The following is a 12,213-nucleotide window of genomic DNA, read 5'->3' as shown; positions in this document are numbered from 1 at the left end:
TTATGTGTATAAATGTATTGCCTGCATGTAAATCCACCTGAGTTGTGCAATGCCCATGGAGGTCAGAAGAGGGTGTTGGCTCTCTTGGAACTGGAGTTACAGATGGTTATTAGCTGACATGTGGGTGCTGAAAAGCGAACCTATGCCCTATCCCAGCTCCTCCATACAAACATGACTGAAGCAGAGGAGTAGGACTGCATTAGATCTAGTAGAGGGGCTAAGGGAACGCAAGCACCATGAGGAAACTAAAGAAACAGAAGTCTGTTCCCAGTGGGAAAGTGAATTCCATGTTTATCTATTTTCTTGCAGAAGCTACAATCACACAGTCATCTTGAAACCTTCCTTAAGTTTCTTTCTTTTCTTTTTCTTTTTATCTCAATTTTAAATTAAGTTTTTGTGCTTTTCATATAATAGATCTTAATGAAATTTAGACCCCCGCTGACCCCCATAGCATCCCTCACTCAGATTTCAGTTATTCTGTCATATATGTTAAGTCCTATTTGGTCAAGCATTTGTACCCAGATGTCCCTTCGTGCAAGCTCATCCACTGGACAAGACCCATGCTGACTCAATCAGACAAAAACCCAAAACAGAAGAGGGGAAACGGTCAGCAGGTACCAACCCTAGCCATTGAACTTTTCCTTTGAGACATGGTCACATGTAACATGGGCTAGCCTCTATCATACCCTACACCTAAGGCTGATTTCCAATTTATAATTCTCTTGCCTCACCCTCTCAAGTGCTGGGATTACAGGTGTGTACCCCCCCAGCCTCCTTTTTCTAACCATCATGAGAAACTATCAGTTATAATTTATTCTGTTTTGGAAAATTCCTCTCTGACCCAATTTAACTGTTTGCTACTGAACCTTTACCCCTAAGATCTACTCATAATAAACATTGTCGTGGGCCTTTAAAAATATTTTATTGATTCTTTGATAATGTCAGACAATGTATTTTACTAACATTCAGACTCCTTCCCTCCTCCCCCTTCTACTTCCCATTACATATGCTCTATTATTTGTGTTTTTTAATTTAATTTTATTTTACATGTATGAGTGTTATACCTGCATGTATGTATGTGCATTCATATCCTCAAATGCCTGTAGAGGTCAGAAGAAGGTGTTGGATCCCCTGGAACTAGAGTTACAGATAGTTGTTAGCCATCATGTGGGTGCTGGGAATCGAACCTGGGTCCTTTGCAAGAACTCCCAGTGCTCTTATCCACTGAGCCGTCTCTCCAGCCCTTATTTGTATTTTTTTTTTGGTCTTTTTGAGACAGGGTCTCCCTGTAGCTCCAGCTGTCTTGGAACTCACTATGTAGAACAGGCTGGCCTTCAACTCATAGAGATCCTCCTGCGTCTACCTCCCAGTGCTGGGATTAAAGGCGTGAGCTACCACGCTTGGCTATTTATATTTTTTAAAGGCTTGTCAGTTCTAATCTGTGTTCCCTAAATGCTCTTGGATATGGGTCTCATTAATTTCACTCTCTTCCAACAGTTCATCCGTACTGATGGTAGGGTAATTCTTCCCAGTAATAAATCGAGCCCCATCATCTTTCTCCTCAGGCATGTCCACAACTCTTTGTAGGCTCTAGAAGAAAACTCATTTGTTAGGGTTACTTCCATGATAACGTTTATTAACCTTTACCAGTCCATAAACTTACATAGTTTTGCCTTTGCTGGTAATGTTCTCTTACCTCTTTCTTTTCTGAGTACAGTCTAATGGGAATAATAGTGTCCACTTCTAGTTTCGCCTAGGATTTGTTTTTTTTTTCAACTAAGTTGCATACTTTTGATTCTCAGAATTGCATTACAAGTGTTAGACTCTCTGTCTCCTTCAGAAGATTACAAGCTCCCTGCTGGTGGGTACAGCATCTTTCTTTTACTAATATATAGTAATTATCCAAAGTAAGGGGGTTTATTCTGATATTTTTATACATGCATATAATGTACTTTGTTTACTCCCTTTGTTCTCCTTTTTATTTCCCTCCCACATTTCCCCTTCTCCTTCTACATTTTCAGTAGTCCCTCCATATAGGAGAAAAAAACCCTCTGCTTTATTACTGTTTCGGTTTTCTTTTTCTTTTTTCTTTTTTGCCAGTACAGGCTTCAAGTATAAGCTCAACCAAGTACCTCCTCCTTCCCTCGCTCTCTCCTTCTCTCCCTTCCTGTTTTCTCTGACTCCAGTACTAGTGATTATACCTAGGACCGTGTGGGTGCTAAGCATGTGCTCTGCTTACCCCTGAGGTACTTATGTAACACTGGGCTACCCTGAATTTGTACTTTCTTCATTCATTACTCCATGCTTTTTCTGCTTACAGAGGATTTTGTCTCCACAAATGCCTGTCTCTCTCTATTATTTTCCAAGATATTAAAATAATTTCTGTATGGAAAGCTTGCCACTCTGGACTCAGTCAAATTTTTTGGAGGCATGAGCAGTGGCACAATTTATTGTCATATTTGGCTAAGAATTGCTAGTTTTCAGGCTGGCATTCACTAACGTCTGCTCTTATATACTCAGCTTAAGTTAAGAAATCCACCAAGAAAATTTTTACCTTAGAGTTGCAAAACAAAATCTTCCATAACTCAGCTTTTCCATGAATAAAAAAGTGTTACATTGTCAAAACCCTTCGGTAGAACCCTGTATTGCTGCCTGAACAACAAAGACGAGAAGATAGGGACAGGTGGGTTCCGGCTCAGGAGAAGAGGTATCCAGAGCCTATGGCCGAAAGATGGAGGAAAAAAAAGTAAGAAAGCAGCATCCTGTTAACTCACATTCCTTTAAGAGCATGAGAAGATTTGGAAGCTTTACATTTGTTTTGGGTGGTAGTAATTTAAAGAACTGTGATTGGTCTCTTCAATAGATCATCAATGTCATGGAATGCTTTGTTTCTGAAGTTAAATCACAACAGGCCGTTGTCATATGGAAGGAAGTCTCTTGAACACAGGTTGCAAATTGACGCTGCACTTGTCATAAGTTTGATCCATGCAGTGTTCATTACGTTAAAAAGTCATTTGTCAAGGACTGTGGAGGTGGCTTAGTGACTAAAGTGCTTGTCATCCAAGCATAAATGACCTGAGTTTGAATGCCTAGTTCCAACATTCAAAGGCAGACATGGATATGCATGCCTATATCACCAGTGTTAGCAAGGTAGGGTGTTCAGCATGAGACAGGAAGATCCTTGGGGTATGCTGGCTGACAGCAAGAGAAAGACCACCCAACATTCTCCTCTGGCCTCACACTTGCACGGGTATGTATATATACACATATGTATACACCATACACACAAATCATGTGGCAAGATTGAGAATTTGGAATATGTCATATAAATTCCTGTATTCATTCACTGCTTTTTGAAATTAGACGATCTGATAGCACTCATATTTTACAGGGTCACAATCAACTGAGGGCTGAGTGTTAACAAGTTCATACATTCATACATTCCTCATGGTTTCCATGACTTTTACCTTTCTGTCTGAAAACAAGGTCCAATATAAGTTACCATTAATCAATTCCTTTGCACTTTTAATACAATTAAGAAGTCATAACCCAATTAAGAGGAAACTAAATTCTTTTATTTCTATTAAAGTTTTAAATTCAAACACTAAAAGACGGAGATAGCTATGTTTTAATTTTTTGATTTATTTATTTTAATTTTATGTGCATAAGCATTACGCCTACATGTGTGTAAGTGTACCAGACTCACACAGTGTCTATGGAGAAGAGAAGAGGGCATCAGATACCATGGAACTGGAGTTACAGGTGGTTGTTAGCTGCCATGAGGGTGCTGGTCTTTGAATCCCGGACTTCTGTAACTACAGTCAGTGCTTTTAACCACTGATGCATCTCTCCATCCCTGATAGGTGTATTTTAAATCATATGAGAGAGATTAAATTTCCTTACAGAAATGAAATTATTTCACTTTACTATTCTTGCAAAGTATGAATTTTTAAAAATAATTAAACTTCAGATATCAAACTTATGCAATCTATTATAGAAAACTATAATTGAGAGGCACTATTTTCCTTCCCTTATCTAGAGGAATAGGAACTGAGACCCCTAGTAGATATTAGAATCTGTGGATAGTACCATTTGCACAACTGTATATGTATAGCATCTGTGCTCATATATAAATGTTCTTTCTGTGTCTTATTATACTGCACTTGACCTACTTCCTACAGTCACATGATAGGAGGTGAATGACATGGCGGTAGTGATAGTGTTAGGCTACCATGTAAGGGTTTCTTGAGGCACAAACAGTATTGATAACAGAGAAGGCAATTAAGTGACTAATTGATTAGAGAAGACTAATTAAGTGACTCTGCATGGTAGCATGCCTAGTGTGCATATACTAGAGGAAGAGAAAATCCATGTCCCCATGAGGAAAGAATGGAATAGTGAAAGAGTCCACTGTGTTTCCTGGAATGGCGTGCAGCTTGCAATTTGTAAACTTTTCTTTCCTCAAATTTTCCATCAATATTTGAATGGAATTGAAACATTAGAAAGCAGAATTACAGATAATTGGGTGAGGGACGAGGCTACTAAACAGGAAAGGCTGAGCGTGGTGGTGCACCCCTTTAATCCTAGCACTGGGGAGGCAGTGGCAGGTCAATCACTGTGAGGTCAAGGCCAGCCTTGTCTACATATGAGATCCAGGCCAGCTGGGGCTAAAGGAGACCCTGCATCAAAAAAATTAAAAAAAAATTAAATAGATTGAAATTAAAACGTTTTATATTTCAGTATGTGCACTAAGTATTGCTACTGACAACTTCCAGATATAAAAATATTTTATGTATTCCAAATTTATAAAAGTATCTATTTTCAGTATGTTTTCAAACTAATACATTTCCCTCTAGTTTTTCATGCCAGATAAGCATTATTTATTTCTCCTTCTCTCTCCCTGTCTAACCCTCTCTCTTCCCTCCCCAGTTAAAATGCTGCCATTTTCCCCATTTTCCCTTGATAATACTTGTCTCCTATGGTTTCCCCCTCTCTTGAGTTCCTTCTTCCCCTTTACCCCCATAGTTCCTTGAATAACTTTCCCTCTTAACCCTCCCATTTAAATACCCCCATTTTTTGCAGGACAAACTGTGTCAATGTGAAGTAATATTATTAATAGTTTAGAAATGATTGGGATTATTTATCAGACAATTTATGTGAAAAAATTAAATCTTATAAATTTTTCTTTTAAAAAAATGTGTGTGTGTAGAGGCCACAGGTTGATACAGCATGTCTTATTCAGTCATTGTGTACTCCGCCCCCTTTTTTTGGAGACAAAGTCTCTCACTGAACTTGGATCTCACTGATTTATTTAGATTAGCTAGCCAGCAAGTCCCATGTATCATTATAAGTAAGTCATGGAATGGCTCACTTAATTGTATGAAAACAAGTCCCAAAATGTATAATGTATACAGATCACAACTAATACACATATGTAGATCTTATGCCAGATTTTCTTATGAGAAGTATATTCAGTGTTGAAAAATTTTGCAGGGATCCAGAATCTACATATGCTTATGGGAAGAAAGTATTTGGTTGTGGTAAACTATTTAACTAGAGCACGTATGGACGCAGTAGTTGCTACCATAAGCAGGAGGGAGATAACTTTTCTCATTGACTTTAACAACAGACATCTTAAAACTTGAAGGGAACGGGCAAAAGTATGGCAGTTAACTTCCATTTCTGAGTCTAGGTAGGTACCTGAGTTAGGGCAAAGTGCTTACTGCAAACATAAGCTCCATTGTAGAAAAAGTTGGCTTCATATGGAAAAGAATCAGCTCATTTCTTTAAACTATCTAGTAAAAATTCTATTTTTGACATTTGAATTACAAATCTAAGATAAAACATTGACAACCTGGTGCAAAAGAAAACATGAGATTTCTGGTTTGCACATCAAAATGGTAAAAAATAAGTTATGAAAGAAAATTGTGCTTATTAATTACTGCTATTTTAATTTGGATTTTTATTCTTAAAGTACTATTAGTTTGAAATTTATTTTCATCTCATATGTTCACTTCATCATTAAAGAAAAAAATGTATTACATTCCTAGCAGTTTATTTTTCTTTTTAATTTTATTATTCAGTATTTTTATTTTGTTTTATGTTTATGAGTGTATTGCCTGCATGTATGTAAGTGCACTGGTGTTGTGCAGTACCCCCAGAGGTCAGAAGAGGGCATTGGATCCCTGGATCTGGAGTTACAGATGGTTGCTAGCCACCTTGTAGGTGCTGGGATTCAAACCTGGGTCCTCTGCAAGGGCAGCCAGTGCTCCTAACTGCTAAGCCATCATTCCAGCCACCCAGTTTATTTTCTTATAGCTGTCTTGATTCACTCATTTCACGTACTTCTCTGGCTCTTGTCTCATTTGCGTGTGAGTTGTGTGAAGGAGGTACCATGTTAGCCATTCCTCCCCATCTCTATATAATCTCTATATACTCTCTCCTCCAAGAGAAGGAAAGGTATTATTGACCTAGAAGACTGTCAGTCATTAAAGGGAGAAACTACTGTGAGTTCATTTCCATGTATGTTGTGTATACTATAATAGTTGTTCAAAGAGTGGTTATTAGAGGAATGTATGCATGAATGGGTAGAGGGATGGATTTACGTTAAAGACAGGCATGTATCCAGAAGTCTTTGTGGATGGAAGCTGTATTTAAATCTCACTCGTTTGGCATCATGGGTAATTATTTTCCTTTCCCTTAAACTTCTTTTTTCAACCTTTCCCTGTCATAGATGCCTATACCAAAGCTGAAGTGATTTATTCTTGGACTCTCGGGAAGAACAAATCTGTGGAAGTGGCACAGGATGGCTCTCGCCTGAATCAATATGACCTGCTTGGCCATGTTGTTGGGACAGAGATAATCCGGTCTAGTACAGGTATTTCCTTATTTCATTAACAAACTTCTACACTATATGCCAGCGTGTTCCAAGTGTTTATAACTTGTTTGATCTTCAAAACAATTTTGCAAAGAGTACTATTGCAGTAAGGGAACCCAGGCATATAGAAAGTGAATAATTTGCCACATGTTGTTATGAGGAGCAGAGCCAAACTGTGAAACCAGGCAGGTAGGTGGCTTCTTAAGTTCCTCTTAATCACAGTGCCCTTGTGCCTGGTGCCTCTTGAGAAGTGAGACAAAAGCCATGGTGTCTGGTGCCCTGGTGCCTGGTGCCTCTTGAGAAGTGAGAGAAGCCATGATGATAGCACATCCGGCTTGGATTGTAAAGATTTCACAGTAGGACATTTACTCAACTCAGACAGTGCTGACGTGGCAAGTTATTAACCCTAGTAAAAGTCAGGCACATTGCCAGAAGGTCCAAGAGCAGTCAAGAAATTATTTTCTGTAGCTGATCACCCACCTCAGAGAAAACATTGACAAAACCTGTCTTCTCAATGGCCAAGTTTTAGATACTAAACAAAGAGTTGTTGAGAGACTAGGTTTGTAGAATATATTTTGTCCATTTGTAAAGTGTCCAGTTCCAGTGGCCTGAAAGAGGTACCCTGAACTAACCATGATATAATAAGAGTGGAAATTTACTTGAAGTCAAATAATTTACCATGCAAGGAAACCCTTAAAGTAATTGGCAAAATGGAATATATGTTAGGTCCCACATGTCACATATTAATGCTTTGTGCTGTTCTACCATGAAAATTTTCAACGTAAATATTCAAACACTTGTCTCTGTGAGTCCACACTTGTAGATGAACTTGGGTACTCATCCATTGTTTTTCATTATCTGTACATATGCTATTATTTCATGATGTTACAGCATGTCGTTTTTTTCTGCCCCCTATTTCCCTTCACTTCACGATTAGGAGAGAGTACCTGAAGTACAAAACAATGATATAGACATCTAGAATTTTATGTGGGAAAAAGCTGTTCTTCTCAAAGGCTGGAGGTGAGAGAGATCATGACATAAAGTACTACAGCAGAGTACGACACAGAATAAAACAGGAGAGTACAGCACCCTGGAAAGCCCTTTGCCCAGAACTGCTTCTATCTGCGGGGGTTTCCCAGCCCTCCTGAGTGTACTCCTGTTCCAGTTCTCGGTACTCTCTGCCCCGCTCCTCCTCCGCACTACCTACGTGGCATCAAACTTAAAGGTCAATCTTACTGGCTGTTTAAGAAGCCCTAGATCTCATTCCACTTGATTAAACCACTATATGAGCTCTCTGACATGGAAAGTACACATTCATGATAGGAAAATTAAAAATACATGGAGAATTCCAATATTGGAAATTCAGATACAACTGACCATTTGTATCTATGGACTGTGTTCACAGATTCAATCAAGTGCAGATTGCAAATATGTTTTGTATACTGAACATGCAGAATTTTTCTTGTCATCCTCTAAAGCATATATTATGAGAATGGTTTGTACTGTATGTAACATTATAAGTAATATGGAGCCAATTTAAAGTACAGTGGAGTTGTACATAGGGTTCATGCAAATATTAGGCAACTTTACAAAAAGGACTTGAGAATCTAGGGATTTCTGTATTTAGAGGGGTTCCTGAAACCACTTTACCAAACATGCAGAGTGACAAATGAACTGTTTCATTGAACTTTCTAGAAAAAATATTTCCTTATGGGGCTAGAGTAATGGCTCAGCAGTTAAGAGTGCCTGCTGCTTTTGAAGAGGAGTTTGGTTCTCATCACCCATAGCATGTCCCACAATCACCTATAACTGAAGCTCCAGGGTACCTACTGTTGTGTTCTGGGCTCCACAGCCATTCACACATGTGCCCCCCCAAATAAAAATTAAAACTAAAACAAAAATAAATCTAAAAGAAAAGTTTTCTTAAAAGATTTCATTGATTATATTTTATGTTTTTCATTTAGTTTTATATTATAAATTTTTCCATGTAATTAGATATAAAGGATCCAAAATAAAATGTATAAACAATTTATTAACAATATGTTAACACTTAGAATGAAGACATTATTGTTTTGGTTACCTGAAAGAAAAAAATAACAAAATGCCCTCTTTCAAGGCCAGAGACTTCTTAGCAATTCTGTATGTTGTTTTCAGTGGGAAGTGTAGCATTTCATTGTAAAACTCAGCAAAATAACCCCTTCATTTGTAATGGAATCATCTGTGGGGCTCAAAGCCCATTTAACCAATTATCTACCATTATGCTCTGTGTTTAATTCTATAAACAGTACTGTGAAGACCCTCCTTTTCCACACAGCATTTTTCTGCTGTGTAATTATCTGTCTATGATCCAGACAGAACATTGAGGTTGCTATTTTAAAATGTAGACACATTAAAAAAAATAATACATATTGACAAACTGCTGCTCTGAAAGGTTAAACAATTCCCATTTCCATTGTCGCTGTGTGAGCATGCCAGTTTCCCTTTATCCTTAGTAAAGCTGGTATTATAAATTCAATTATGTTTTCCCCAAAAGATATGTCAAAGTGTCAACCCTAGCACCTTGGAATGAGATCTTATTTGGAAATAGTGTCATTACAGATGTAATTACTGAAGATGAGGTCATATGCACCAAAGAGGTAGGTCTCTTCATTTAATATGGTTGGTGTCTTCATGAAAAGCGTGAATTTTGACAGAGCATGAAGAACAAGAATGAAAGAGACACCATATGAGCATCAGGTAGATGTTGCTATAACTAAAGCAATGTCAGAGACTGCCAGCAAAACAGTTGAAACCAGTAAGAGACAAGAAAGGATTCTCTTACAGATTTTAAATGGAGCCTGGCCCTAATGAAGCCTTCATTCCATAGTTCTAACCTCCCAGTCTTGTGAGGTAATAGAGTACTCTTGTCTGAATATTGGTACTTTGCTATGGCAACAAGATATTCTCATTTTTGTTTTTCTTGATGATAAAATTAACACAAAAGTGTGGTGCTGAAATTAATAATGACCAATTTTTGAGCATGTAAAATGTGCCAAGCACAGTCCTAAAGCCATATATTAACTCTTTTTAGCCTTGAGCAACAATGTGAAGTAAGCAAAATTATTATTCCAGGTTTCCAAATAAAGAAATCATGAAATCATATTAAATGATTTAACCATTCATATTTTAGTTCTCTTCATAGTTATAAATAGTGTTTATGTTGCTATCTCTTACCTTTTACCTTTAGATATTAAATATCATTTTCTTATTTTCAGGTTTATAAGTAAGCATCTCACTTCATTCCTCTCTTCCACCAAGTTCAATATGTCTTGATGGCTGAGTATAATAATTATGCATATTTCATATACTGTCAGGTTTTTTTGTCTTTCTATCCTCATCTTCTTTCTTTCTAGGAGATTAAAAAGGTACTTTCACCTCTTATGAAAAGAACAATAGCCCCCAAATATGGTGCATCCTAGTTCTACAAACTGTGAACATGTTAGCTTACATAGGAAAATGGTGGCTATGAAGGTCAGAGTAAGGCTTCTTACCTTATGATTTTGAAACAAAGGCATAATACTGGGTCACTTAGGTAGACCCAACCAAGGGTCCTTACAAAGGGCAAATAAGAAAACCAGCCAGAGAGCAAATGATTAGAAAACATTTGTTTCTGCCTTTAAATAAGTAAAACAGGGGGGCTGGAGAGATGGCTCAGCAGTTAAGAGCACTGACTGCTCTTGCAGGGACCCAGGTTCGATTCCCAGTACCCACATGACACCTACAAACTGTCCTTAACGCCAATTCCAGGGGCATCCGAAGCCCTCTTTGGAGTGCACGACATGGGTGCACTCACATACATGCAGGCAATACACTCATACACATAAAATAAAAATAATAAATCAAAAAGAAGTAAAACAGGGCTGCAAGCCAAGAAATGCAGGTAGCCTTTCCACTAGAGCCACCAGAAAGAATGCAGCTTAGCCAATGAAATATACAGGTATCAAAATAGTATGTTACCACATAAATGCACACAGTTTTATATTTTATCTACATCATTCAAATGTATTTATTTATTTAAGTATTTATTTGGTCTTTTTGAGACAGGATCTCCCTGTAGCCCCAGCGGGCCTGGAACTCACTATGTAGACCAGGCTGGCCTTGAACTCACAGAGATCCACCTGTCCCTGCCTCCCGAGTGCTGGGATTAAAGGCTTGGACCACCACGCCCTGGCTCATTAAAATTGTTCTAAATGAAATCATAGATTTTTTAATAGTTCTGTGTTCAAAATTAAGACTCTAGTGCTTCCTTTAGAGATTGATTTTAAAAGTTGAAACTCAAAAAAAGGCACTTAAATTAGTATTGTCTTTTGTTGGTACTGCATTCCTTTCTTAGGGAGTGTTGTCTGTTTATACTGAGTAATTTCTCTGTAGAAAAACCCTTCAAAGTCTTTTGGGAAAAGCATTCTGGCTTGCTTTTTTTAACCGGGAAAGTAAAAACCTCAGTACGATCATTGTGTCGGTGGCAAATAAGACAGTAATTGTTCTCTGCACAGACCTTCATGTCCCTGTAACTACTCTGGTTTTTGCTTCTCTTATTGAGACAGCCCATATTGTCCATGAGACCTTGAGGTCTTGATGCCCTGTGAGAACCACAGGTGCCGCCCTAGTCAGCAATGTCCCATCTGTGTCCCATCCATACAGAAGCCATTGAATTCCCTTGCTGACTTCTTCCTTGATAAGACTCCAGTGGGTGGCAGTGAAGACACTAAACACATATGAACCCTTAAGGATGACAGGTCAGACATCATCAAATGGAGACGTTGAACAAAACAGGACAGAAACAACGTGGTTTGGACATTTGTTCAAAATGTTCTTCTCTTTAATTTCTATCAACTTATTTAAATATAGATAAATATTTTCAAAGTAGCTTTTAATTAGCAGGTAATACGTATGTGTGTGTGTATATATATATATATATGTGTGTGTGTGTGTGTGTGTGTGTGTGTAACATGTTATATACATGTAGTACCTCTAGGAAAATACATGTGACTGCTATCGATAGTTACCTAAAGCAAGGGAAATAAGACAGGTGAGTGGGAAACGTTTTGCTGTACATACTTTCATACATTTTTATATAAGAACTATATAAATATTATTACCTCAAATATATGTGACAGTTAAAGCAGACAGTCCCTTCTGAATGTTGAATATGCTCCTCCATGGAGGGTCTATCACATGACTGGGAAACTGGGCCAGAAAAATACCTACAATACACATGCATTCTGTTTGGTACAATTGAATTTCTCTCCAAATGCAGTCTCCAATATGAGATAATTCCAAGCAAAGTGTTTCCTACC

General features: G+C 37.9%; 1 protein-coding gene across 2 annotated transcripts in view; it reads left to right on the top strand.

Annotated features, from left to right (window-relative positions):
* Gabra3 (gamma-aminobutyric acid type A receptor alpha3 subunit) overlaps nt 1-12,213 on the top strand; it is a 225,990-nt gene that overhangs the window by 188,719 nt on the left and 25,058 nt on the right. For both annotated transcript variants that reach the window (XM_008829498.2, XM_029561816.1), the window contains exon 7: nt 6,734-6,877. In XM_008829498.2, the coding sequence (XP_008827720.1) occupies nt 6,734-6,877 (144 nt within the window). The remainder of the gene's footprint in view (nt 1-6,733; nt 6,878-12,213) is intronic.

Source organism: Nannospalax galili, unplaced genomic scaffold, assembly GCF_000622305.1.
Source record: "Nannospalax galili isolate Female #2095 unplaced genomic scaffold, S.galili_v1.0 scaffold513, whole genome shotgun sequence".
NCBI lineage: Eukaryota > Metazoa > Chordata > Mammalia > Rodentia > Spalacidae > Nannospalax > Nannospalax galili.
The sequence above is the reverse complement of the archived record's forward strand: the minus strand, read 5'-3'. Positions and strand labels throughout refer to the sequence as shown.